At 37.3% G+C, this 27,962-nt stretch overlaps 9 protein-coding genes across 9 annotated transcripts; 3 read left to right on the forward strand and 6 right to left on the reverse strand.

The window, feature by feature from the left end:
* Window positions 1-676: 676 nt before the first annotated feature.
* On the reverse strand, window positions 677-4,450 carry I206_106228 (uncharacterized protein; the record flags this gene model as incomplete). The annotated part of the gene is made up of 18 exons (XM_019156778.1): window positions 677-1,167; window positions 1,224-1,253; window positions 1,311-1,347; window positions 1,396-1,595; window positions 1,649-1,688; window positions 1,754-2,000; window positions 2,065-2,280; window positions 2,339-2,411; window positions 2,464-2,526; window positions 2,570-2,677; window positions 2,730-2,770; window positions 2,825-2,924; window positions 2,985-3,157; window positions 3,212-3,323; window positions 3,383-3,604; window positions 3,670-3,888; window positions 3,959-4,171; window positions 4,243-4,450. The coding sequence occupies 18 exons, from the start codon at window positions 4,448-4,450 to the stop codon at window positions 677-679; spliced, it is 2,793 nt and encodes a 930-aa protein (XP_019010580.1).
* A 394-nt stretch (window positions 4,451-4,844) lies between these two features.
* On the forward strand, window positions 4,845-9,150 carry I206_106229 (uncharacterized protein; the record flags this gene model as incomplete). Its single annotated transcript, XM_019156779.1, has 6 exons — window positions 4,845-5,128; window positions 5,207-5,461; window positions 5,536-6,007; window positions 6,060-6,468; window positions 6,537-8,878; window positions 8,953-9,150. 6 exons carry the CDS (start codon window positions 4,845-4,847, stop codon window positions 9,148-9,150), a joined length of 3,960 nt encoding a protein of 1,319 aa, XP_019010581.1.
* Window positions 9,151-9,808: 658 nt separating this feature from the next.
* I206_106230 (uncharacterized protein) lies at window positions 9,809-10,453 on the forward strand (the record flags this gene model as incomplete). Its single annotated transcript, XM_019156780.1, has 1 exon — window positions 9,809-10,453. The coding sequence occupies one exon, from the start codon at window positions 9,809-9,811 to the stop codon at window positions 10,451-10,453; it is 645 nt and encodes a 214-aa protein (XP_019010582.1).
* A 242-nt stretch (window positions 10,454-10,695) lies between these two features.
* I206_106231 (uncharacterized protein) lies at window positions 10,696-11,907 on the reverse strand (the record flags this gene model as incomplete). The annotated part of the gene is made up of 5 exons (XM_019156781.1): window positions 10,696-10,819; window positions 10,887-10,947; window positions 11,004-11,403; window positions 11,491-11,652; window positions 11,740-11,907. 5 exons carry the CDS (start codon window positions 11,905-11,907, stop codon window positions 10,696-10,698), a joined length of 915 nt encoding a protein of 304 aa, XP_019010583.1.
* A 707-nt stretch (window positions 11,908-12,614) lies between these two features.
* Window positions 12,615-16,608, reverse strand: I206_106232 (uncharacterized protein; the record flags this gene model as incomplete). Its single annotated transcript, XM_019156782.1, has 5 exons — window positions 12,615-13,073; window positions 13,169-13,469; window positions 13,541-14,639; window positions 14,714-15,925; window positions 16,134-16,608. 5 exons carry the CDS (start codon window positions 16,606-16,608, stop codon window positions 12,615-12,617), a joined length of 3,546 nt encoding a protein of 1,181 aa, XP_019010584.1.
* Window positions 16,609-18,015: 1,407 nt separating this feature from the next.
* Window positions 18,016-19,016, reverse strand: I206_106233 (uncharacterized protein; the record flags this gene model as incomplete). The annotated part of the gene is made up of 3 exons (XM_019156783.2): window positions 18,016-18,137; window positions 18,281-18,591; window positions 18,799-19,016. 3 exons carry the CDS (start codon window positions 19,014-19,016, stop codon window positions 18,016-18,018), a joined length of 651 nt encoding a protein of 216 aa, XP_019010585.2.
* A 939-nt stretch (window positions 19,017-19,955) lies between these two features.
* On the reverse strand, window positions 19,956-20,780 carry I206_106234 (uncharacterized protein; the record flags this gene model as incomplete). Its single annotated transcript, XM_019156784.2, has 5 exons — window positions 19,956-19,984; window positions 20,087-20,179; window positions 20,301-20,339; window positions 20,422-20,493; window positions 20,669-20,780. 5 exons carry the CDS (start codon window positions 20,778-20,780, stop codon window positions 19,956-19,958), a joined length of 345 nt encoding a protein of 114 aa, XP_019010586.2.
* Window positions 20,781-21,520: 740 nt separating this feature from the next.
* On the forward strand, window positions 21,521-24,282 carry I206_106235 (uncharacterized protein; the record flags this gene model as incomplete). The annotated part of the gene is made up of 7 exons (XM_019156785.1): window positions 21,521-21,832; window positions 21,895-22,306; window positions 22,395-22,736; window positions 22,853-22,947; window positions 23,010-23,083; window positions 23,173-23,324; window positions 23,396-24,282. The coding sequence occupies 7 exons, from the start codon at window positions 21,521-21,523 to the stop codon at window positions 24,280-24,282; spliced, it is 2,274 nt and encodes a 757-aa protein (XP_019010587.1).
* Window positions 24,283-24,631: 349 nt separating this feature from the next.
* Window positions 24,632-27,923, reverse strand: I206_106236 (uncharacterized protein; the record flags this gene model as incomplete). The annotated part of the gene is made up of 4 exons (XM_019156786.1): window positions 24,632-25,438; window positions 25,515-27,494; window positions 27,542-27,643; window positions 27,723-27,923. 4 exons carry the CDS (start codon window positions 27,921-27,923, stop codon window positions 24,632-24,634), a joined length of 3,090 nt encoding a protein of 1,029 aa, XP_019010588.1.
* Window positions 27,924-27,962: the final 39 nt, after the last annotated feature.

Consider the following 27,962-nt stretch of genomic DNA (forward strand, 5'->3'; position numbering starts at 1 on the left):
ATCAAAAGAGTGAAACGCCACTTTCAACTTTCAACGTCATCTTTTCATCATATAACCTACCCTTTTGATTAAAACCCGAGACAAATCCCCCACGCGACTTCAAAAGGGGAAATTCGATATTCACTTTTGGAGAAATAGAATATTCCAAATTCTCAATTAAAGGGCGATAGTACCAAACCACTCAATGTTTTGTCAATACGATCCAATAATATGAAGAATCATTATTGCAAGATACGATTTTGTATGACGCTCTTCCTTGAATGTCAGTGCTATATAGGTCTAGCCATTTGGTATAGACTAATTTCGGAAAGACCTTTGTTCCAATCAACTAGATCATAAAGCTTAACGTGATTCGTTATGTAAATCATTATGAGAAAATCAGATTCCGGATGTACGGTACTTAGCTATAAGACCGAAAATATATGACCTGAAAAATCTATTTTCACAACTCAATTCTAAACGCGGTTTACTCGATACAATCAACGAATTGAGGCGCTTTTTGTCACTAAACAAACGGTGAATGAGGTTGCTACCTTACTTGATAATTGCACCTCTGTCCATAAACCTCTTTCTATTTTCAGCTGTAATCACATAATATATACATCTATCATACATTCCATCAAAACAATTGTTACTTATCCGACTTGACGTGTATTGTCACATAATTTGAGTCTAATCATTTCCCTTCTCGCATTTTTAGTTCTTTCAAAGCTCGTTCGTATCCCCTTCGTTCAGCTTCCTCTTCATCCTGACTCAACTTCTTTTCTTCTTTGTCTTGAGTATTATCAGCAACATTGACTTGAACCTTGCTTGCATCAATCTGGCCAGTTGGTGAAGGTTCGGCTTGAATATTCACTTTCTCTGACATTCCATTTCCACCATCAGTTTGAGAATCACCCTCCTCATCTAATGCAGTCTCATCGCCTTCCAACAATCTCTTGGCACGTTTCTTCAATTCATCTCTCCTCTGTTTGATACTTTGAGAAGTGGTCAATCCTTCAAAACGCTTCGATAGGTGGGTTTTCTTCTCGTCGGAACAAGAAGATAGAGCCTCGATAGATAGTAATTTCCTAGGCTGTTGTAAGACGATCTCTTGAGGTGCTGAGAACTTATTCTTAAAAGCCTTGGTTGCGCCTCTCAATGGCAAGGAGATTGCTCCCATAATGCCTACCGGAGTGAAGCGACATCAGTAATCCTGCTATTGACCCCCTCCTTCAACTTACCTATAGCTGGTCTAACAGTAGCATTTACGTCTGTGATCACGCTTATCAGCTCATAGACGCATTAAAAAACTTCAAAGTAGGGCTTACAACTCCTTCCCATTCCTTTGATCGCACCGACAAAGCCCTGCAAGCCAACGTCAGCTCAAGCCCTTGCAGACAAGGCATGGCTTACCTCTTTCTTAGCACCCTCGACAGGCTCTCGGACTAGTCCAGTTATACCGTCCCAATAACCGTAAAACACACCCTTAGCACCCTCTTTTACACCACTTTCAAAGTCATCGACTTTGGCTTGCTCTCTCACTTCCTGCGAACCGATCATTCGAGGTATATTGCCCATGCCTTCATATACGTTGTCCACGATATTCATGAGTCCTATTTTTGAAGACATTAGCGACTTCAGGAGACATGAGCACTCATAAACTCACCTCGTGGAATAGCTGTAGTGGTATTGATAATTCCCTTAGGCTGTGCATGAAAGATATGAGCAGCGCCCTCCATGATTGCAAGAAATTGAAGTCTGTTTGACTTACGGGGTTATAAAAGATTTGAGCAATACCAGAATAATAACCCGTAACCGTACCAAGAATAGCAGTTGCGCCCCCACTGATCGGATCAGTCACTCTCCTTTTTGAATCGTACTCTTTCGCTCGATGTATTTCGAGGTCATTCCAATCCAATTTACCCTTCTCGACCATGAGAGCTGCTACAGGTCCGCTTAGTCGCAAGTGGAGTTTTTCAGAATACCACAGTGCCAGCTGAGAAGGATCTACATCGCATCTATACTGTATTCGTCAGCATACGAATGAGAATCCTTAGCTTCAGCTGCTTGGATCTTACTTACCGCATATTCAGCAAAGGTAAATGTCTATGGAAACTCTCTACCCCTTTGATTTCCCCATTTTCAGATTTTATCTTCTGTGCCATCTCGCCAGCAGCTGATTTAGCATGAGGAGAAGTTGCGAATTCTATTGCTTTGGCCAAATTATCCACATTTAATGTTTTCTGAGGTATGGGCGCAGGACCAGCTCCTGCTTTATGAATCATATTCCCCCAGAATCTGCATCTCGCATTAGCACTTCTGGAGGCGGAGTCAGAGGTTCAAGAGTAAGACTAACGCTTGGTCACCAAAGAAGGGGACTACTATGGTGGGAAGTCCATTCCGCAGGCCAATTGCGGTTGTACCGGCACCTGCGACAGACATCAGCTAGACTCAGCACTATGCAGATAGCAACTGACTGACCTCCATGATGGCATACTGCACTGACTCGGCCTTCCGAGAACAACCAATCATGTGGAATGTTGCCTGCACTTTTGTCAGCTTGATCTCTGCAAGACTTTGATCTTACCTTCTAGTATGAAAACATTTTCCGGTATTTCTGCTCCGCCTAAACCTCCCCATCCAGCACTAACCAAGGCTCGAACCTTGGCGGACTTAACGGCCTCGAATATTGTCTCTAAACCCCTTGGTCAGCTTGCTTATCGTTTCTGAGGCTAAGCGGGACTTACTGGTCATCGCTGTTGCATCTTCTACTACCACTGAGCCAAATCTACGGGACGAGTCAGAGCATTGCTTGTAATGAAAAATCAGTCATATGGCTCACCCGACATATATAGGTGGTTCACCAGAGTCCAAGAATTCTTTCAAGTCAGCTTCAGGTTGGAAGGTTGAGTCGCTTTCCATGAAGTAGAAACCGGAAATATCTGGGTAACAAATTAGCCTGCTACAAATAAGACAACACTACGAAGTTCAGCTTAGCTTACCGATATGCTCTTTCCAATCTTTTGGCTTTTCTATGAGACCCTCACTCCAGCAGTAGGTCCAGGGTATCTTCAGTCGATCAACAATAGATGGGCCAGAACCCATGGACAAAGGCTCAAGGTATAACGTCTTGCTTCGGAACGAGTTGATCACGTCTCCTAGACCTTGCCATGTTCTGTAATACTCATGAGCTGCCATGTATCGGTCTCCGGTGGTAGAAGTCACTCACAGCATTTCCGCCAACGCAAAACTTAGATAATTGGTCAATCCTTTTTCAGCGTTAGACTGTTCGACATTGACTAATGGGTGATTGAAGGCTGTAGTCGCTGACCATGGCATGGCTATTGCTTCAGGCGTCAGCTATCTCTCTTCACTTATGAGCGGTAACATGCTAGCTCACTGAAACTCATATGTAGTGGTAGGCCCAGAGCTTCAGCAATATGCACATGTGCAAAAGCAGGTGGATTACTGATTATTGCATCCGCTGCAAATGGTCTGCCGGTAGCAAGGTCCGGTGTATAGGTGGATTTGTGGAATCCTTCAAGCATTTCACCTGTCATAGTTCGCTTTGATGCGATGTCGCCATTTGTCAAGCTAGCCATGCCGGGCATCAATCCAGGATCTAGATCAGGATGTCATAATTCAGCGTAACTCGATGGCTGAGACCAGTCAATCGCATTTACTTACTTTTCACCATGTAAGCCATAAGTTCCTTTGGGTTACCACCAACGTCGAAGTACTCCAAGTTTCCTTCTACATCTTCGTTATTCACACCCTTCTTTCCTTTGAGATATTTATTGCCCTCAATAACGAAGTCCTTGAAATCTGGATGCGTAGCTATTCTGACTCTATGGGAATGTGTCGTAATGAGATGTAACGCAAGTGACATGTACGGCTGAACGTCACCTTCAGATCATAAACATTAGCTTACGTGTCTTCTCTACATGTTCAAATGATAACATTGCCATAAACATACCCCTTGAACCGACAATGAAGATTACTATGTTCAATGGAGGACACTTGACTCCCTTTCTCCGATCGACTGCAAATTCCTTGACAGGTCTAGCATAGTCCTTCGGTAAATCCGGTAAAGGCTTTTTGAGGTCAACCCATATGTTGATCATACCCATTTCATCTAAAATTGCTTTCGAGTCCAGCCCCGGCCCATCGGAACTGAAATTGGCATAGTCTACACGCATTACACAAGGTAGTTTGTTCAGCGCCCAAGTCTTTATATCGTCTAGAGACAAGGGGATTCACCGATATTAGGATCAACTTCTACCTTTCCTACTTTCACTCTCCTCACTCCGGCCTGCTTCTCCTTCTCTACCCTCTCCTGCTTATCTTTCTTACTCTCGTCTGGGGGTATAGTAGGATCATCTTCTTCCGCTGGTAAGACTATACCTTGTTCCTCTTCACTATCTTGCTGTAGGTAGTAAGGCTTCTCTTTATCGTCTTCAGTTACCATCTTGCTTGTTTGACTGCCTTTTTATACAAGACAGGGTAAAGAATCCAAAAATATATCCAATCGCCTCTTATATAACGCACTTCTCAAAAGTCAGCGGACGTGCATTGTGGAGGTAAAATCGTCATACAGCAATGTTTACTAGTTTATGCGCGTCATAAACACGCCTCTACTTGTATCATATATTTATTTTTCATTGCCACGTCATGATGGATCGCTCCTCATAATTTGATGCCGTGATAACGGTTCGAGCCAAACAAAAGAAGTAAGTCGCGTCCAGGTAAACAAAACAATGCCCATTGATTTTATCGTTCTAAAATTCTTTTGTTATTTGTACATTCAATGATACCAACGAATTTATGAAAGCATAACACAGTGAAGAGAGAGAGCTTATAAGATGGACTCACTCTTTTCCCCAGCTCAACGGCCTGCCTCACCTTCTTCAGGTCCAGTGACGGATTTCGCTTTGATAGAATCTCAAAAGGAGAATATCCGTCCATTAGCAACCGGACGATCAGCGGCAACTTTATCAAATGTTTTCAAGGAGCCAACAGCGGCCGACAAGGTAGTACAAGATGGTCATGAACGATTTCGGAAGGATATAGAAGAAGCCGAGAGGAGGGATAAGGAAGGAGAAGATATGGTAGATGGCATACAAGATGTACTTGATGTATATAATAAGTGAGCTGGCGCATCTTCTCATCAACATTGCCTAAATCATAAATATCCGGCAGAATAAGCTAATAGAATCGCAACTAGGTACATTCTGTTTGTGGTGCAACATCATCCCTCTTCCGATACACACCTCTTACCGCTTCTCGAAACCTCTACAAGAAGGTTCGTGAACGATGCTAGGTATACTCAAGATGTAAGATATCTCAAATTATGGGTTATGTATGCAAGACAGATAGAAAGAAGGGAAGAGATCTGGTCGTTCCTCGAATCAAGGGACATAGGGACGAGGCATTCAGTCTTTTATGAAGAATGGGCAGGTGCGTTGGAAGGCCTAGGCAGGTAAGCACATATCTTGACAGCTCGTCTACGAAGTATAACTTGACTGATTCATGCTGTGACTTTCCGTAATGTAGGCGTAAAAAGGCAGATGAGATATACCGCCTGGGTACAGCACGGAAAGCACTGCCACTTGATCGACTCAAAAACCGACATAAGCAGTTCCTAGAGCGCATAATGGCTCCACCATCCGGTATCGTACCAGAAGACGACCCCTCTTCATCGTCAGCACCACTACGAACACCGGGTCGATCTGTTTTAGGCCAAGTAGCGACTGCTTCCACTTCCGTAGCTGGGGCGACACAATTAGCACCGTCTTTGAGAGTCGCTAGCAAGGGAAATGGATCCAAAATGGAAATATTTTCTGACGGTAGTGGGAAGAATGAGGACAGTGCCCCGGGCGAATGGGCGGATTTTGGTACAAGAGACGCAAGACGAAAAGAGAACACCGTAGAAGCTACTCAATGGAAAGGCGAAACTCTGCCTCAAAGTGCAGCCAGGACCAGAGTTGCACCCAGAACACCGAAAGTTGAAGTCTTCAAGGATGTAGTGAGCCCCTGCTTCTCTATATATCGAATGCTTGAGCTTATTTTGAATGTAGACAGAGAATGAAGGTATAAGAGTTGCAGATGAAGTGTTCGTCCGACAAAGACAACCTCCCACTGAAGCTGAATTACTTAAATCCGATCCACTGCGGCATTACGACACTTCCAACTTATCCACAGCTATACCTTCCTTACCCGCTCCGCCTTCAGCTAGAAAGCCCCCCAAACCCAATGGTAAACCTACAGGAGGGTTTGTCATGAGCCCTTGGGAGTGCCCTAAGGATGGATTCGAGGTTAGAAGCGCTGCTGGAAAGCTTGAACGAAGAATGTTCGATTGGAATGCTGTATTCAAGAATGACGACGAGTGGAGTTTCGAGGAGATCAGAGCTAGACAAAGGGGATTACTTGGCAGAGATTGGAAAGGAGAGGTGAAAGAGTGGGAGAGGACATGGCATCTGCCTGGATGTACGTTCCCATTCTCATCGAGAAGTTCTGATCGGGCGGCCGAGCTGACAACTTTGACGGATTTTCAGCATCAACGCCCAAAGCGGAAGTTAAAAAGGTCAAACCACCCTCTCCGACCGTTAACACCAAACTTGCTGAATTGGAGGTCATGCGGATGTTTGATCAGACCATTCACGGTGGAAAGATACGTGGAGCTGGGGATAGCGATACTGATGAATCGTCTGACGAAGATGAGGAGGACGAGCCAATACAATGTGCTCCTACGCCATTACCTTCAAGACAAGGGCCTGTCACCATGTTAGCACCTACACCTGGCGGAGCTGTCCCTCCGACTCCCACTCCAGCAGGTCAAGTCCAGAGTCGGCTCTTCAGCCCAGCCGACGAGAATGGTCAATCCTACATACCTTCTCAGCCGTTTGTATTCTCTGACGAGAATACCCCTTCGGTCAAACCTGGCCTAGCTGTGTTCAGTGACGAGAACTCTGTTCCCCCCTCAGCAAATAAAACTGGTAAATTCAACATATTCAGCGAAACTCCAGCCAAGACTCCTCTGAACAACAAAACACCGCTCGCCACAACATCTTCTTCGAAGCCCAAGGCGTTTGGTGTTTTCTCTGATGAGCAGCAAGGAAACGCTCAAGATGCTGTTCAAGCTACACCGTCTGCTCCACCCAAAAGAAAACCGCTATCGCAGAATCTCTTCGCCACTCCAGCTTTGACGAGGCAGAGTTCATACGGAAGAGGAACGACTGAAATCATCCAAGAAGTGCCAGAGGGAGAGGAGGATGAGGGTGCAGCGGACTTAGTGCACCAAGTACAAGAAGAAGTTGGTCAAATTGAACTAAACGACGGTCACGAAGACGATGAAGACAATGAACGACCAAGAGGTGGGATGAGGAGATTCCAAATCAACGCTATGACTCCCATCACCGAGAGAACTTGCGAATATACCAATATGACTAATCTGCGTTCATCGGTTGGAGGCAATGCAAGACCATTTAGCGTGGCAGAGGATGAAGATGAGAACGTTAGTCAAGACAATGAAGAATTTCCGTCAAATGTCTCCGAGCCCGCTTTAGTGGCAAGTGACTCGAAAAGTCAAATTCTACCTCCGATATCCGATGTGACCACCGATCATGACCATTCATTACTGTCTGAAGAGGATTTGCCCTCAGGCGATCTTGATGGTAAATTCCAACTACCCGAAGGTTTCACCATTCATCGAAATCAAAATGATATACACACGATGGTGTTGACCGATGGAGAGACCATGCACACCGCAAGAGAAGGATCGGTAGAGCCTACTACTGAACATTTTGTTACAGCATCACATGGCCATGGTGCTCATTTCTCTATTCCAAATCCTTGTGAACCATATTCTGAAGAAGCGTCCACCGCCGTGATGAAATCTATCCAACCTCCCATAACCTCCTTAAATGGATTTATGGATTGCCGAGAATCTACATCAGGAAAATGGGGAGTCCTGCAGAAATACGCGAAAAACAAAGGTAGAAGAGGAAGTACTAACTCCAGGGCTTCTGTTGCTCCTTCAGATGATGTCGTAAACATTGAGCTAGAAGGTAAAGGATTTGAAATCCAGGAAAAAATTGGAGAAGGTGGATTTGGGTTGGTCTTTTCTGCTGTGGACATTGCCCAACGTCAACTACAAGATGATGCCGACTCCGATGATGAGGACGATGATCAAGAAACCGATGAACCTCAAGATAAGTCAATCTTGGCTATAAAAGTGGAAAACCCTTCTTCTATATGGGAATATGTCATCCTATCTCGGATATATCAGAGAATCAATCCAACTTTTTTACCTTCAATTATTCAAATGAGATCAATATATGCTTTCAAGGATGAATCTTTCTTACTTATGGATTATTCTTCTCAAGGAACATTACTTGACATAGTGAATAAAGCTACTTCGATAGGGATAGCTCCTTCAACTCAAGGTGGAACTTCCACGTTAGACGAATTGTTGACAATATTCTTCATGATTGAATTATTGAAGATCGTTGAAAATCTACATGAAAATGATATCATCCATGGTGATTTGAAGATCGATAATTGTTTGATACGTTTAGATGAAATACCTAATTCTAAATGGTCTCCATCTTACTCACAAACTGGAGCTGAAGGTTGGAATAAAAAAGGAATTAAATTGATTGATTTTGGAAAATCCATTGATCTTACACTTTACCCAGCTGGCAAAAATCAAAAATTCATTAATGGGGATTGGAAAGCAGATGAAAAAGATTGTATACAAATGCAAGAAGGTACTTCTTGGAATTATCATACAGATTACTTCGGGTTAGCTAGTATTGCATATACGATGTTATTTGGAAAACACATTAACGTTGAAAAGAATGATGGGATATGGGGTATTGATCAAGGATTGAAAAGGGTAAGTCGACATTTTCAGATTATCGAGTAGGAGCAGATCTATCTTATATACTGATACTGATTTCTATTAATTAGTACTGGCAACAAGATCTTTGGCATGAATTGTTCAATACCCTCTTGAACCCCGGCGAAGAATTACCCATCACACCCAGATTAGTTGGCATTCGCGTAAAATTCGAAAGTTGGTTAGAAGATAATTGTCAAAAAGGTGGCAAAAGCTTGAAATCTATGTTAAAGAAGATCGAATTGGCTGCCATCACGGGCAAGCGATGATTCCTCAGGACATGGAAATCATTAGGCAGCGGGACTCATAGGATATTAAAGTAAATAAGGGGCATGAGTGAGCGAGGTGTAGAACACGAAGCGCGAGGCGCGTGATACCATAGGAGAAGGCTTAGGCGAAGAGGTAACAAGAGTTGTTTGTATTCATTCTGCTTGCATATTTGCAGCCTTCTTCAGTTCAGATGTTTATTGTAGGACAGTCCATGTACAGAACTATATTTGATTATGTGATGTTAGAACGCGTATAGAAATCGGGCTTCTAAAAATAGCTTATCTCTCGCTCGGAGAGGTTTAACCTGCCGCGCATGCCGCTGGTCTTGCCGGATCCTCCTTCGGTCATCCTGAAAAAATAGGCTCTCCGAGTCGTTCAAGTCATGACATCAACATCAAAAAGACATCTTCACCTGAATTATAATCGTGCCGAAGACATCGTTTCGCGATATCAACGATCTCCGGATGTTCAATGGCATAACCTCGGTCTATTTGATTCAATGATTCTTGAGGTATAAATTCGGATTGCAAAAAATTAATCTTTCCTGACTTTTGTTCGCAAATTTCATTGCACATAACTTGAAAACCCGCGAAATCTTCACATACTGACAGAATATATTGACTCAAGCATTCAATACTTTCAATTCGAATTTAAACAATGTCAATTAAAATCGGTATTATACTTGGATCAACTAGAAAATCATCAAATACAAAAGGAATTTCAAAATATTTTGAATCAATATTAAAAACTAATGAAGAATTTAAAAATATAAAAATTGAAATTATTCATTTAACAGAATCTTTTGGTCATCCATTACCATTTGAATTAGAAAATGAAATTCCACAATCAAAATCAAATTTAAAAGAAAATTTACCAAATGAATATTCTAATTTATTAATTAAAAATTGGTCAAAAACTATTTCAAATTGGAATGGATTAATTATAATTACACCACAATATAATTGGGGATATCCTGCTTTATTAAAAAATTCATTTGATCATTTATATTATGAATGGAATAATTTACCTTTTGGTTTAATTACAATAGGTGGTCATGGTGGATCAAAAGTTTTTAAACAACTTTCTGAAATACTTGAAGGTGGATTAAAAATGAAATTAATAAATAAAGATAATAATTTACAAATTAATTTACCAAAAAAATACATTATTTCTTCAGAAGAAGATAGAGTTAAAGGTGATGAAAATTGGTTGAAAGATTATAAACAAGATTTTGAGGAATTGATTCAAGATTTACTTCAGACAATTAAAGAAAGAAGAAATGAAGAAAATGTAGAGCTCTGAGAATGATCTTGAATGATTATAATAGATGTGGACAATTTAGTATATATGATTCATTTCATAATCAATGCATACTTTTAAAACGGTTAGATGTTCTTGTGGACATTGGATATATATTATTATAAGTTGACTATTTAGCTACATTCTCTAGCAATTGAATCGATACAAAACAAAAATTCGAAACAAATCGTATAATCAGACCAGACCTTCCTGAAAATTTAGATTGAATGTACAAACCATCTGCATCAGAAGATGGACAAGCAAGTCGAGTTATATGATAATTCGTACCCTTCTTCACACGCGAAAGCTTCACATTGGCCTACAGTACAAGTCGTTGCACCTAATGGTACCCCGGGTAAGGAGGTACAACTAATTATGCAAATCTCCTTGTTAGCAACCTCATTACTACAAACGAGCGTTTTTCATCAAAATTTACTCAACGCCTGTCGGTGTATCTGATCTACCATAATCCCCATATAAGCATCCGCCACACGACTCTACATATTTATACGTCAACTATGACTCAATATCAATAATACGGAAATAAACTGACCTAATTCAGTATTGATATTCAAACATTCATAAGCTTCATCATTATTAGGTAATTTACAAGCTTTTAAACCAATTGGACAAAATTGATTGTTTTGTTGATCAAGTCTTTTTTGATTAAATTTTTGACGTTTTACAAAACCACTTGGACCATTAACATATTGACCTGAAATATGTTTATATGTTATCCAAGTTCCTATTCCACAATCAACAGATTGAGGACCAACATCTTCAATTTCTCCACATGTACAATGAAATCCATCTAATTGAGGTGATAACATTGAATAATTTGAATCTTTACATGATTTTATACAAATTTCAGGTGATGTTACAATTACTTGAAAAGATGATGATTGAGTTGATTTACAACCTACTAAACCGAATGTTGAAGATGTTATAAATATCTGGGAAAAATCATACAGTTAAAATAGTCAGATTAATATTAATCTTTAGACTAAGATTCATTAGGTAGACATAAATATTCAACTCACATAGGACTGAGTACTTGAATCACAATTTCCATTCGAGTCAATTCCAACTTGAATTTCATTAGGTGATGGAAAAGTATTATGACAATAACATCTATTTGAATCATCAGGTACTAAAGTCCAAGTTGAATAAGTAGTATGAAGAGTTGAATCAAAGCAAAATTGCTATCATAAACATAAGGGAATTTATTATCGTTTGAATTGACTGGAAAAGGCTATAAATGATATCTCGATTTTAAAAATTTAACTTACAGCACAACTTATTGGATCATCAAAAGATCCAACATCATAACTATCATTAGGATAAAACTGATCACTTACACATCCTATGAAAAGTGGATTTCCTTTCGTAGCTCGTGCTTGAATTTGCCTGACAAAAGTCAAGAAGCAAAGTAATAAGGAAGCGACAGATAACAACATCTTATAGGTACTTGTAAGTTGAAAACGAGTTGTATAGTATACGAACTTAATCGAGAACCTTTACGAATTTTGTTATTTTATCAAAAATCGAAAAGACCTGTAAATAAGAAATATTGAATATAAATCGAGATTATTGTCAAATCAAGACGCATAAACAATCTTATAACAATGACATGATATCATAGTAGTCCCATTACTCTCTATCAACGATGATATCTAAATGTAAACAAATAATCGAAAAACCTATCTCAATTGATCTGCTCATTTTGCGTTTCACATGGACGTCATGGTCGCCTATGGATGATGAATGATGTTCGAACTGACGAGCAAACATTGAATTAGCTAGACAATAACATGAAACATGTTCCTGTGGCTTTCTGTTTTTTCTGAATAAATTTATCTTATCAATCTACCGAGTTAAATGTCACTTTATCAAAAGTCTTACTCAAAACTTTAACCTTATCATTTTACCCTATCATTCTGCCATGTTATATCCTGCCAAGCAAAATCAAAAAACGATTGGACGTCATTTTTCACATGATCTTATTCCCAGCTTACAACATCATCAAACAGATGAAACATTTCATTGAATCCCATTATCCCGATTCAATAAGTCTGACAAGTCCAAATCACTCCCACCACCAAATCAATAATCTAAAATATGTACATTTCCCGAATAGTCATGCTACATACTACACACTATGACCCTACAATTTTCTTCCTTTAAAATCACCTCCCCAACCTGTATCATCATCCGCCAATGGACCTAAAGGACCATATTTTTTAGCTTGTTGATTATTTACACCTCCTGATCTTTTCTTAGCATGACCAGAACTTTGTGGTCTACTTTCAATCGAAGAAGAAACACTATTTGCAGAAGTAGGCATATTTGGTGTTTTCATTCCATATCCATCAAAATATCCTCCTCCTCCATTTGATTGAAAATCATGTTGATGTCTATGTAAAGGTGATGGTATATTATTATTTGTTTTAAATGAAGATTGTGGTAAAGGTGGTGGAGGATCATCAAATCCTGAATCTAAAATTGCTGCCATTTCATCCATTCCTAAAGTTTCTCCTCCACTATCATCATAATTATGATGATGGTGATATTGTGTTGATAATGCTATAGGTGGAGGTGGGAAAGCAGGATTATGTTCATTATACTAAAATAAAATAATCATCCAAATCAGATTAATCAAAATTCTGCAATCTCGGAAAAAAAAAAAACTGAAGAAAAAATAAAAAAATAAAAACTCACCCCTCCTATTTCAGCACCCCAAACATCTTCTTCACTACCAAATACACTTCCTGAATCACTTTCATAATCACTTCTTGTCCATGCTGCTCTTGGTGTAGGACCTAAACCTAATCCATCATTATCACCGTGGAATCCAGCTCCAAATTGTTTTTCCATTTCTCTTCTTTTCTTTTCATCCCTACGTAATTTTCTTAATCTTGATTTTTCCCAATCTTCCCATCTTCTTAAAGGTACAGTTGTACCATCAAATACAGCTGTTTTATCATCATGTCCTTTGGATCGTATTTCACCTTCAACTCGTCTACAATTTATGATTTAAATTAGCTCTATTCTCTCAATCCCTCACGAGTATTTAAAAAATTATAAACTCACCTAGTTTCACCCCATGAGAAATCATCAAAATGCCAAAATGAATAAACTGGAAGTACGAAATTCCAAATTGGTAATGCGATAAGATAACAAACCATCCAAGCAACATAAATAACTTTTCTCGTAGTTATTAAAATCAAAATGGCTGGTAATCCTAATACAGCACCTAAAAGCATGAGTGGAATAGCTTCTTGAAAAGAATTTGGAGGATCTATAATTGAATTAATAATCAAAGCACCAGTTAAACAAATAGCAACTGGCAGTACTACAGTACCAACTAAATCCATGAAAACCACAAATTGCATTGAAAAGCAAAATGTTCCACATAAATTTCTAACTCTTACTAATTCCATTAAATTATGTACAGTTGAATTAATCCATCTTCTTCTTTGTGAAAGCAATACTGAAAAAGTATCAGGAGCTACGGTTCGACATTTGGCTTGAGGTAAGAAAATGTTTTTTCTCCTAGGAAAAGTACGTAACATTATTGTTGATAAAAATCGATCTTCACCTAATAAAAGTAAATTCTTTTGATGTAATGTATGTACTTCCGATTGTGAATATTCTGAAACAATTTCAGGTTTAACTAAGATTGGTACCCAATCGTTATCTGTATCTTTTCTAGCTTTTATCCTGTACATACTAAAACAACCTGGTAAACAAGTTACACCACCAAAAACAGATTCGAAAGCTTTGACATGATGATGTGATATGAAATATTCGTAAACTTGAATTGCCGTTACCCATGATTGTCTTTTATTTGCTATTCGAGTTTCTCCACATACTCCCATGATCATGTTATCTTGGTGCATACAGTTGACCAGATATCGCAATGAGTCAGGGTATATCTTCGTATCGGCGTCAACCATCAAACAGGTTTCGAAGTAATCTGGTGTTACTCCCATGAGAGTTTGAACTTTTCGGAAGATATCGAAATCTAACGGTGACATCCTATCGTTGTAAGTGACATTTGAGAAGAATTTCATCAGGATCAATTGTGAGTCTCGTTTTCCACGATTTCCAGGTTTCTTATCTCGAGCTTCTGCGGGCATACCACACTTGACCACTATTATAGTTGGTGTTCTGTGGCCGTTTTTGGAAACTGGTACATGTTTCAACAAGGTCAGCTTCAAGGTGGATGGATACTCATGACATAAGATCGGATCTGCTACTCACCGTAATGTCCAGCATATACCATAGCTCTGTTCTCTCTTTTCGCTCCACTACCAACAGCGATATAACCCATAGGCATTGGATTGCCAAATCTAGGATCTGCGTCCATCAAACTAACACATATATCAGGTGTCGATATTTTTTCTCCATGTCCTGTGATCATCCCATCACAAACTACCCAAATCAATTTTCTCGAATCGGAATAATTCGTGGAAGCTATTGAATCTATTGTTCCTTTTACACTATCCGCTCCTTCGGAATAACAAGTAACTAAACAAACAGTGAATAACTCCGCACCAATTTTAGCTAATGATATTAATGGTTCAGAATTTTGATTATTCACCAACGTTGTTGAAGATGAATTCAATAAACCATTTCCATTGATAACCTTTCCATTTTTTAGTTTTCTAGCTCCACTTGGATTAGCAGAAGACCAAGGTGCTGTACCCGTTTTATTATGTATCGATAAATTGGCTCCTTCAGGCATAACTGCTGGACTTATTGCTGTTCTTGCGAGATCTCGAGGTGGTCTAACTAATTTAGCAGACATGAACCAATTGAATATACAAGCCATAGCGAATCTGACCAATACTACACCTAAAATTACACCTAACGATGTATAAAGGAACAAAGAAGCAACGAAGCATCCCGGAGCGACTTTGTCAATCCGTCCAGCAGCGTATCTTGCTTGCATGCAAGGTATCGAATCTTCCATGACCTTTCGATGATAGAATAATCTGGTAGCGTCCTTTCCTGAAGTAGCTTGATTATCCAATACCTGTCTAATCGCTGTATCGACCTCATCCCCCGCTATAGCTGTTGGGTTCGCTTGTATATACGGAGACATATTGAGTACGACTCCATCTATGACCAAGTAATTTTTCAGTGCTGCAACTTGTTCCCAACTGTATCCTTCTATTTTTGAAGTATTTTGTATTACAAGTGTAGAATATGTGGAATCACCGGGTTTAGTTAAGGGACAACTGGGCAGTGAGCCGCTAGTAGTGGTCGTTGAAGTAGTTGTTGAATTACTACAGTAACCCATACTGGCATATTTGGCTGTAGCTGTACATTGTGGATAATCTGCTGCCGAACGAGTGAAAAGGTTGGTGATATCTTGTCCAGGCATTTGCTTTGAAAGTGCATAAAAGTCGACTGTCTCTTGGGTCTTCGAGGTGGAAATGTTGAATACGTATCCAGACACGCTCAGCGTTACTAGACGATCATGAGACACAATCAGCACAGCATCCTAGAACTTGGTCACTACACTTTGACTTCTTCATTTTCAATACCTGGCCCGTAAGTCATTTCTTCGTTTAATCATACATATCTCCATCCTAGACTGAGTAATTTTTATTCACCCCCCATCTCGTTCAGATCATTCTGATTTGTCATTCTTAGAATCGAGAGTTTTTGAACTCACAATTATTTTCTCCTAACCTTTCATACAAATGCCCTGCATTACCTCCATTAGGACATAAAGCTTTTTGTAATCCCATAGTAACGAAACCAACTATTCCACCTAATAAAATTGCGATCCAACATAAAGTAATTTTTTCTCTCCAAGCTTGTCTACTTTGTTTTTCTTTAATTCCAAACCATCTTAAAATTACAGGTGGTGCCCACCAAGTTGTAGCATAACACCATAATATCCACCAATCTAAATTTCCAAATTTTTTATTTTCAGGTAAAGGACTATTATTATTTGAAGAAGAAAAATGATTTGTTGGAGGAGCGATTAAAGGTACAGGTGCAACATGTCTTTCTGGTCTCGTCAATGTTTTACCTCTTTTTAAAGTTGGTGTTCTACCATTCGAATTTGATAAAGTTTGTTTTCTAGTTGGTAAAGGTGCTGTAGATGTGAATGGTAATGGAGCGTCATCGTATTTGCCTGGCATCGTGTAACAGGTGTAAGATGATAAAGGGGTAACGATACTTCGCAGTTTATGAAGGTGTTTGTATTAGACCAGGATTGCTTCAGCTGATGAAACGCGATGGTTGAATATCTGATTATGCTTGAATTAGAATGATCTGCGGTAACATTTCGCTTCAACTATCTATTGGAGATTTATGGAGGATGATGGTCTTGGAATTCTTGATACACTTAAAATGGCGGACGCTGCAATTACTTGACAGACACTGAATGATTGATTTCTATGGTTGCCGTTCTTCGTATCCGTGCTGAAACCTTAGTATGAAAATACCCTAAAGGCGAATACGTCGTAAAGCTGGCAAATCTGAAAAGAGCGTGAGAAGCGTGAGGAGCGTAAAAGAACGTGAGAGGCGTAAAGAAGATCGTTGAAATGATGAACGTCTGTCAAATCATCTACAGTATCTTACAGAGACGAATGAACGGATGAAGTTCTTTCCTGAGAGATGTAAACTTTGTCAAAGATGTAGTCAGCACGATTTCAATCGTTAACACGTAAAGGTGAAATTCTTGAAGATCCGTTTTGGTCGTTCCTTTGACCCTTTCGTCCCTGGGTCCAGTTCGTCTGGAATGTTCTGATGGTAGTCAACGAGTGGTATATCTGAACTGTAATTTGAAATGTATGATTTGTGATGTATGAGGTTTTAATGCAATCATAAGTCAGTAATTGTAAGTAATTATAAAATGAAACGCGTCGAATTAGATTATCAAAGATGAACAAGAAAAACGCCCTATTTAATTCAAAACTTACCCTGAAATCCCATTATATTATTATATTATATTACGGCAAGGAAAATGAGAACATGCAACTCAGCACATGCCTAAGATAATCAAACCATATTCTGGATTAATACATAAGATTGTACCGAGATTATATTACAGTCGACACCCTCGCAGATTACAGACAGATCATGATCAATAATGGAGGCTTCACACTATCCGAAGCACCAAGCTATAGAATAGGAAACTGATTCGATAATCGTCAATCATTGTCAAGAATGTAATCAGTAGTGGTACTGCGAATCAGATGAATCAGTAACAAAAGAGATAAATCCGTGGATATTTGCGTCCTTTTTCCCAAGTAAACGATGAGTGCATGACAATATCGAGGTAGAGATGAAAATCATCTCATGAGCGTAGAAAAGCGAATATGCATTAAGGTCGATCACTCCAATAGGATCAAAATGTAATGAAGTAGGAATATTACAAACAGAGAATTATCATTATGCTATGCTGTGGAGAGAAGAGAAAATGAAAGAAGCAGCGAGGAAATGTCCATATTTTGTGAATCCAGAAGAAGATTTCAATAGCTTTTAGTCGAGCTACTATGCCTAGAATTGATACCATGACGAATTGTTTTGTTCTCTTCAACGATCTACCTCCTTAATATTCCCCAAGCTGATAAAATCGTGATCAACAGACTGGTGAATATCGCTAGAGGTACAGGTTGAGAAAAGGTTCCAAAAGCATTTGAGCAGGTAGAACATGTCCAACCATCTAAACATAGTCAATTTTACAAAATTAGCATGATCCCCTGTTTGATAATCCCTTCAACCAGTCGTTCGGTATATGGCCATTATAGGTACGATATTCGAACATCGCTATCCTTTCGGATATTCTTAAATCAATCGATCACTCACCAGCTATACTAGTATATGTTCCTGGACGATACATCATGAAATTTGTTCCAGCATACGGACTAAGATATCCTCCTTTTACAGCACTTCCATCTCCTCTTTCATCATATATTTTCAAAACGTATGTAGCTTCTGCAAAAGGTACTTGACCTGGAATTTGTTCCCAATCATAAGGATTCCAAACCACTTGAGTTGTATTTCCAGGAAAAACATTGGCTGAGGTATTGCCCGATGCTGTGGGGCTCGGTCCGACAGGATAGATATTACCGTTTGCTGAGCATGATGCGACTACTGTCAAGGATTTTGGTTGAACACTGTAGATTCGATGGTAAGGGGAAAGGTTTTGATTGCAGAAATTTAGATTGATGTAATGCGAAGCAAAATTGATTGGGAATGGGAGGATCAGAGTTGATAAGTAAATTTGAGCGTAAAATAGTTTTATTCGTTAGCTTAACTTTCGATATATTACAAATACCGTTTCATACAATTCCTGATTTCTTTTTTATCGTTCGACAACTCACTATAAACTTGTCATATTCCAACCAAAAGTTATCCAATTATCTTTTGCGATTTTATAATAACTCGCACTAGCCGTTGAAGGTGGTTGTGTAACTGTTATACCACCTGCAGCTGCAGTAGCTGGTATACTTATTGAAGTAGTAGATGAACTTCCATTTCTACTAGTTGATGTTGATCCTGATGCATTTGGTCGAGAAGTTGCTGAAACTGATTGAGACATCGTTGGACGATGTCAAATGCTGGCTGATTTTGTTTGATTTACAAAGACAAGGAAGACCGAGTCGAGGATCGATAATTCAGGATACAGACTTGATTGTTAAGTGATGAGTTGGAACGCTAATAATGTTATCGAATCTATAGCGATTGTTATTAGAATTCAAGACTGAGGTAGTTGGTGATTGTATAGTAATGCGGAATGAATTCGTAATTATCGTAATATCGTAAAGTCAAGATCGGACGATATTCGTATCGTAAAAGTGATGTAGAACAGTACTGCTTAATAATGATGAAAAATGCAATGCAAGGTAATGAAAGACTCGATAAACTCAAAATGAGAAACACAGAAGAAATGAGAAATAATAGAGAAAGGAATGAATAGATAAATTGAATAGGTGAATTGTCATGTACCAAAACACACTTAAACGATCGATCCGTGCACAGCCTTCCATCACGATATCCCAATTAACACTCCTTTGTATAGCGAGCAATATCCTTACGCACCCGGTCGCATTCCACATTCAACTTCATACACGATATACATCCTGTATATATCCCTTCTCCCCGTCTATGCATCTCTTTGCAAGTTAGAAGATCATCCGCAAGTCTTCGAAAAATCAAACGATTGAGGATGGTAAAAGCCCTGAATAAGGTGAAACGCTGAAACAACTCGCCTAGTTGAAATTCTCGAAAAATCATTCTCAAACGTGGACATGATCGGTTATTATACTTCCGGGGAGATTTACGTAAATACCCAGCAAAATTCAGACTTGGTGATCTCCTGCTTGGCGACTCATTTGTGAGAGAGGCGCCATGCGTACGATCAATATATAACATGCATACAAAACTTGGAAATTAGTTTTCTCGTATCGAGATCTAGCACATCAACATGAGAAACCACCAACGTAGGGTTTGGCGTAAATCTTTACCTCTTTAACGGAATTTATTGAATTCTGACTTCCTGGTCGGCCTCTGTAAAATGATAACACAAAGAGACTCAGCACCACCCTAACTGGAGCTAGTATCAAAGAGCTCCAAAAACAGAAAAGACACCACTCGGAGGGAGATACTCACCGACATTCTCTACTACCTCATGATCACCTGAGAAATCGGTTTGTAACGCAGAGAAGTCCGATTCAGGCAGAGAAACGGTGATGAAAGGAAGGACTGCAATGAATCATTGTCAGCCAGAGGAATAAAAAAAAACGCTGTACGGCCTTCGCATTGTTCGCGTGCGATGACCGATATGGCACCAATTTGCGATAAAAGCAGACTTAGAAAGACTAACTCTTAGAATTTATGTTATCCTCGTTCACGATAGTAGCGCCTACCATAATAAGATAATAAGTCTGTATTCTCCTTCCCAGAATTGATAATGACCAGAATTGATATGCTGAAATCAAGCGCACCTTTACCCTTCAATTCACTTATAATCTTTTGCCTATCATCTGCAGAAGATGATTTCTTGAATTGAACAATTACTAAAGCGATTTGCAGTAATGCATTGTCAGCACAGTAACAATAGCGGTAATAGGATTGTCAATTCGGATCAGTTTAAGGATTTGTTGGATATACGATCGAATCGTTATTCAGGACGAGAAGTCCTAGCGTGAGAACCTTCTAATATATCAATATTATCGTGGAGCCTGAACATACCTTGTTTATTAGCCATATTGTCGTTATCTACTATACTTAATTGATATGCAGATACAGATATTGATAAAGATATAAATATGAAAAGTAAGATTGATTTAATTGATAATTGCATTATTCAAAGCCTGTTAGATGTTAAGTTTGTGTTAAGAAAGGAAGATACTGAGGTGGCAACTATGGCATGTTTGTCTTTGATATTCGTATCAACCGGTTGTACCATGATTGCATTTTCAATCAGGGAAACAAAGGCGGAAATCTCCGGTTTAAAGTAATAGATGACGTCAGGATCATCTATCGGTATGTTCGGACAAACAAGTTCACACCTCGGTGCTGATGTTTCACTAAAATATAACATTTCTCACGGTTAATTAGGATATTCCCTTACATTCGGGTCTCTGTTTACCAATAATGGAGCATGGATGATAAGCTTACAGTATATAACACATGATGTAACAATGTAGACGCTATGACATGCAGAGTAATGATATATCAAGTGCCAAGAATAGATATGAATGGTATTCGCCGCATGTGTTTCTAAGTCTGCTGATCATACATAACCAGAATACACATTCCCCGAACAGACGTAATCCTACTTTCCTTTCCTTCTTTCCATTAAGAATTACAAGATCCAGATTTAGATTCACCAAACTTTGATCATTGCCGAGGTGACATCGATATTCGGAATAATCAATCGAACATCGTCATTGATTGAAACGTGCTCAAATCAATATATTGCCTTTACTTTCAATTTCATTGACCAATTTACCAATCAGTCTTTAAAGAATATCTATCTACCTTTTCTAATAGTAAATTCATACAAATTATCATTAACAACTCTTTGAGCTTCATTTAAAGATGTCACCTCATAGACAATTATCAATTTCTTCAAAACGTCATCCAAGTCAAATTCAAGATATATTTTTAGGATTAGCTATTTCTTTAGGAGATCAATCAACTGAACGTAAACATGATGGATCAGATTCTGGTAGAGATTTAGAATATTCAGCAGTATTACATGATGGTACAGGTGTAGTTGAATCTGAAACTTTTCATACAAAGTATTATATCGATGGAAAAAGTTTTGATGAAATTACTGAAGAAAACAAAAGGATAGCAAGGGACATTTTGGGTTTAATTAGAAGTATTCAAACTGATAAAGGTATGAATGTAAGTTTCTTTTCTCCTACCATATCCTACCATTTTATACTGATATCATTTCATTCGAAAAGGTTCGAATGGTTGCCGTTGCCGAACCTGTACCAAAGGAATTTAAAGGTCATCAAGGTGTACAATTTTTCTCTACACTTTGGCTTCATGTTGATGTAATTCCAATTCTCATCAATCCTTCAACATCAATATTCACGAAATTACCAGCACCATCCACTGCGGCAAGCGCTACAGCAGCTATTTCTGCCGGAGTCAAACACTTGCATCCTGCAACTCACAGTGCTACCACTGCTGATGTAGATCCAATCGATCATTCAGTTCAAGTAGATTGTAATGGTCAAGTCAAGCTAGTCAGTTTAGTACAATACAAAGAATCCACATCAGAGCCTTTATGGGACAGGTTCACAGCTTTGGCAGATCATCTGAATAAGAACAATGTCTCGATTAGCTTCTTCAGTGCTACACCTCAAGGAGGTGAGTATCCTCTCACATCCCCGTTGCAATCAGTTTTTGCTCGAAGATAGGATGAATTGACTGATATACAACGGCTGTGGGTTTTTAGGTGGAGTTGCGTTGATGAGACATGCAATGTTACGATTATGGAAAATGGTTGGACTGAACGTTAAATGGTTCGTACCTGAAGGTCATCCAACTGTATTCGACATTACAAAAAGAAAATTCCATAATGTGTTACAAGGTGTAGCGAATCAAGATATGGATCTAACGGATGAAGATAAAAAATGGTTCGAACTTTGGACTGAACAAAATTATGAATCTTTTTGGTCAAATGGTGCTATTGATGCCTCAATCATCGTTATTGATGATCCTCAACTTACAGCTTTGATACCTATAATTAAGAAGAAAAGACCAGATGCCAAGATTATCTTCAGATCTCATATTCAAAGTAAGTTTTCCATCCTCAAGTTTTCTTGTCCTTGCTTCCTGTTCACTCACTTTTCCTCCTTCTGCTCTCTTTAACCGACTGGGAGAAGCTTGCCTGACTTGTGTTACTCTGTACAGTCCAATCTGATCTCACTGATGATCCGTCAACTATGCAACATCGCACATGGAACTATCTTTTCGACTTCATCAAAGACGTTGATCTGTTCCTTGCTGTGAGTAACTGCCCAATTCCGGTACCAGGTATTGGTGAATGCTAATGCCTGTACTTCACTAGCATCCGGTCAAATTCTTCGTACCTAAGAACGTACACGAGACACTTCCCGTCTTATACATGGCTCCATCAACTGAGTAAGCTTTCCCTCTTTTCCCACAGATTTTTGGGCCTTCCTACAATATTCATACCATACGTGAGCTGACGAACACCCTTTATTTTTTAGCCCCCTCGATGGTCTTAATAAGCCATACGGAAGAGCTTCTGTGCGATACTTCCGACAATATTTCAATTCGCTCTCCCAGCAGCAATGCGGTGTCAAGATTGATTGGGACAGAGGATATGTTTGTCAGATTGCCAGATTTGATCCATCCAAGGGTGAGTTAGCCTTTCTCCTCGTCATCGAGATGCCATAACTGATGCTGGTTCAACGATGACCCCCTTGATAGGTATCGATGATCTTCTTGCTGCATACCTTGAATTCCGAAAGAAACTTGAAAAATCCGATAAACCACCTGTTGATGGTGGACCTCAGCTAATCATAATGGGACACGGCTCTGTGGATGATCCAGATGGATCATGGATTTATGAAAAGCTTCACGATACTCTTGGTACTAAAGAATATACCCTTGTCAGAGATGATGTTGCTGTTGTAAGAGCACCACCTAGTGATTCAATCTTAGGTTGTATTTTACAAGGAGCATGGGTTGCAACTCAATTATCAACTAGAGAAGGATTTGAAGTTAAAGTTACTGAAGCAGTAAATAAAAGAGTTCCAATTATTGCAAGTGATGCAGGAGGTATACCACTTCAAGTTAAACATGGTAAAAATGGATGGATTGTACCAACTGGAGATAGAAATAAAATTGCTAATTTATTATATGATATTTATATTGGTAAAGAAAAAATTGAAAGAGATTTATCAAAAACAAATTTAGATTTAAAAGGAAAAATTTCAACAGATCCAAATAATTTAGCACAACTTTGGGTAGGTGATTTTGATAAAGAAGCTAAAAAAGTACATGAAGATGAAGGTTCAACTTCAGAAGATTTTTGGACAGTTGGAAATTCAACTAGATGGATGTTATTATTTGATAGAATTTTAGGTTTATCTCCTGAACAAAATTTAAATATTTCTGATTCTGAAAAAGAAAAAGAAAAAGAAAAAAATGAAAAAACCAATATTGCCCCTGTTCCTATTACTACAAAACAAATTGATTTATTAAAAAAAATGGAAATTGGAAAAAAATTAAATGATAAAGGTATAGATGGAATTAATGTTTGGAAAATGGTTATGGCAGATGATATGATTGAAGGTGAAGGTGAATTAATTTAAAAAATAAAATCGAATGGACAATATCTTTTGAATGAATAGATTGAACAGTGGAAAAATACGTAGATATATTGAATTGCTTGACTTGTATAGGTAGATTATATATATACGGTTATATGAAAGAAAATTGATATAAATTATGATAAATGTATAATATACACGATATAATTCATCAAATAAGCTGGATAAAGAATGTTTCTCAAATATATTTACCTCACACATCGGTATGTTCATGCAATCATATAGGATATATTAATGATATTGTAATATAATATTAAGAAACCAATAATGCACTTCTACAATTTAAATCAAATCCCAAATTGTTTTAATAAAAAGTAAATATAAATTCAAATCAAATTAATAAAATTCCATTTTTAAAATTTAATTCTTTTATGATATCTAACCAATTTATAGGTAAATTATCACCATCTTCAATTTTATTTTTATTTTTATTATTATTATTAAAAAATTTACGTTTTTCCCAAATTTTTTCAATAATTAATTGATATGAAATAAATTTATTTTCTTTTTCTTTTTCTTTTTCTTTAATAAAATTTTTATTTATATTTAAAAATAAATTTTTAAAATAAGATTGATAATGAAAAGTACAATAACAAGAAGATAAAATAATTGGAAAAATTAATTTTTTAATTATAAATTCATTATTATTATTATTTTCTTCAATTTCCTCAATTTCAATTTCATTTTCATTTTCATTTTTTTCTTTCATTAAATTTAAATTTAAATTCAATAAATTATTTTCAATAATTTTTAATTTATTAATTAATTCAATTATTTTATTTATAGGTTTTTTAATTTGTTCAAGTTTTGAAAAAGGTCCATTAATTGTTATTGCTAATAATAATTTAGTACTTTCAAAAAAACAATTTGAAATTAATTTTTCTTTTTCTTTTTCTTTTAAATCAATTTCTTCTTCTTTATTTATTATTCTTATCCTATTCATTTTAGTTTCAATTTGTTTAGATTGATTATTTAACTTTTCATCATCTAAAATTCGTTTTTCTCTCCATTTTCTTTCATTTAATAAATTTTTAATCATATTACCTCTTTTAACTAATTCTTCTATATCTAAACATCCTTCTTTTATACATTTCAAACGCCATTCTGATAATTCAACTGTTTCTGCTAAAGCTAATAACTATATATGAAATTAAAAAAAGCCTCAATGAAAATGTTTCACTAATTTTTCTTTAAAAAGAATAAAATAAACTCACAGTGGTATTATCAATATTTCCCAAATTTGGAATGATATTATTAAATTTATCATTAATTCTATTCATATTATCATTTAAATTATCAATTGTTGAATGATTAAATAAAAATCTATAAATAGGTAATAAATTTGAAGCTTTATTTTCAGTAATTGATCCTAAAATATCTAAATGTATTATAGATTTGAGAAATATTTTATATCTTTTCCAATAAGATCCAATTGTTTGTACTTGTTTTTCTTGATTGAATTCATCAGATTGAAATTGAAATTGTGATTGAGTTTGGGAAAAAGGTTTTTGTAATAAGATATTTTCAGAATAAAATGGATTAATTTGATTATCAGTTTTATTTGTTATAGAATTATTTGAAGGTAAAAAAGATTTAAACTCTGGTGAGTTTTCAAAGATAAACCATAAACATTTTCTTGAAATTTCCAATACTATTGTTGATTGCTTGTTCATACAACCTTCAAACATTAAATATGAGATAACAGATATTGCAATAACTAAGATTCCATCAGAATTGGCATGTTGAATATTTTCGAAAGACATTGAAAGTAAAATTTCAATCATTTTTTCAAGAGTCTTTTTACCTATCTTTTCATCTTCATCTTCATCTTCATCTTGATTCTCTGCTTCTTCTAAATCATCCATTCCATTGATTCGCGAGGGATTATTTTGATCGTCATTTATGTTCCTTGTCGCCAATTCTCCATTATTATTACTTAATCTAGCTTGATTATATCTATCTTTCGTTTTTGTCCTCCTATACTTTTTCCTTCTTCTACCTTTATGTTTGTGCCTGCTCAAATGAAGAGCCGCTAATGATTTTAGACTTTCCCAAACTACTTGTTCTGTTAATGCCGAAGGAGCTGGAAGATCATTTACGGTATACTCAATGAAACGATATTGTAAAGGAACGACTATGTTGAGATAATGATTAGAATATATCTGACCATCGTCCGGTGCCACGTTAAGGGAATCCTGAACGGATGGAGAAGGTGATTGTAAACTCGACAAGATATCAGAATTAGAATTCAAAAGCCATAACCATAATTCATCAAGGGAAGTATTTCGATCGGACAGATTACGAAAATGTGCTATCCTAGGTGAGCATTCATCGATTTGATTTTGCTGTTGTTGAGCAACTTGATTCAGCCCTTCCTGATGTGTTAGTTGGGGGGCTTGTATCTGGACTTGCTGATGTATTTGCTGTTGAGGATGAGCTGGTATTTCAGAATTGAGAGAATACAATGGACTTGAATGAAAGGTGTTTGCTTGATAATATTGTGCTGGAATTGAATGCGAATTTGCTAACATATTTGAATGCAATACTGCTTGATTGTCCTGTAAAATTGATGAGTTATTATGATGAATCGTAAATGCTTTAGACCAATCTGCGTAATCTGGAGGTTGTTCACCAGGAAAAGGTTGTGATTGACTTGGATCCCATGTCCAAGTCTCATAATTTGGTTCATTACTCGCTTGAATATGCTGCCATCCTAAATCAGTTTCGTGTAAATTACCATGAGGATGTATTAAAGGTTGATGAGTCAAAATAGGTTCCATCATATTTGTGGTAGATATATATCCTCCTGATCTTGATGATTCTGGTCTTGATTCTGAACCAGATCCAAAATGAGAAGTTGTGTCGAAATTATCATATTCCATCGTAAATTCCCTTTGTGACTCTTTATTTGTTTCATCATTTTGAGTTTCCAGTGAGAATGGTCGATTATTATGATCCCATCCTTTGGTCTCTTGTGCATCAAAATTATATGTAGTCGACGTTAAAGGTGATTGTCCAGATTTATCCTGTTTCTTCTTTCCTTTTCCTTTCGTTGTGGATTTACCAATCGAAATATCAGTCTTAGGTTCTACATTTCTCTTAGTCCGACGTCGCTCTGTAGAAATTTGTTTTCTATAATCCCAAAATCCAGAGAAGTCAACATTATTTCCCATACATCTATATTCTCCTTTTTCCTAAAGGAAATCAAAATTCACATTTCGTTTTTCAACCTTGTTTCTACATCTTTAGCTTTTAACCATGAAGGTCTTTGAATAGAATATCCCATACAATCTAATCCTAATCTAGTACAATTTTCGCAAATTGGTTTAGCTTCATCGCATCGCTAATTAATTAAAAACAATCCATTAAAAAAAGAAAAATATCAGTTTCACGTATATATGAAAACATAAATTTATTCTTACCTTTTTACGTATTCTACAAGTTATACAACCAGTCTTACCCCTTTTAATGGATTTATCATTACCATTTGTTCCAATTTCTAATCCAGAATTTGAGGCTTCAGAATTATAATTTGAATTGAAATTTAATGAAGATGTTGTTGATAAATCTGAAGTTGAAAATACAGATGTATTGGCGTAATAAGGAGGTTGATTCCCGTTCATCTTCGTTTGATTGAATCTATAAGTATTTGTTTCTTATAT

This window comes from Kwoniella pini, chromosome 8, assembly GCF_000512605.2.
Source record: "Kwoniella pini CBS 10737 chromosome 8, complete sequence".
NCBI lineage: Eukaryota > Fungi > Basidiomycota > Tremellomycetes > Tremellales > Cryptococcaceae > Kwoniella > Kwoniella pini.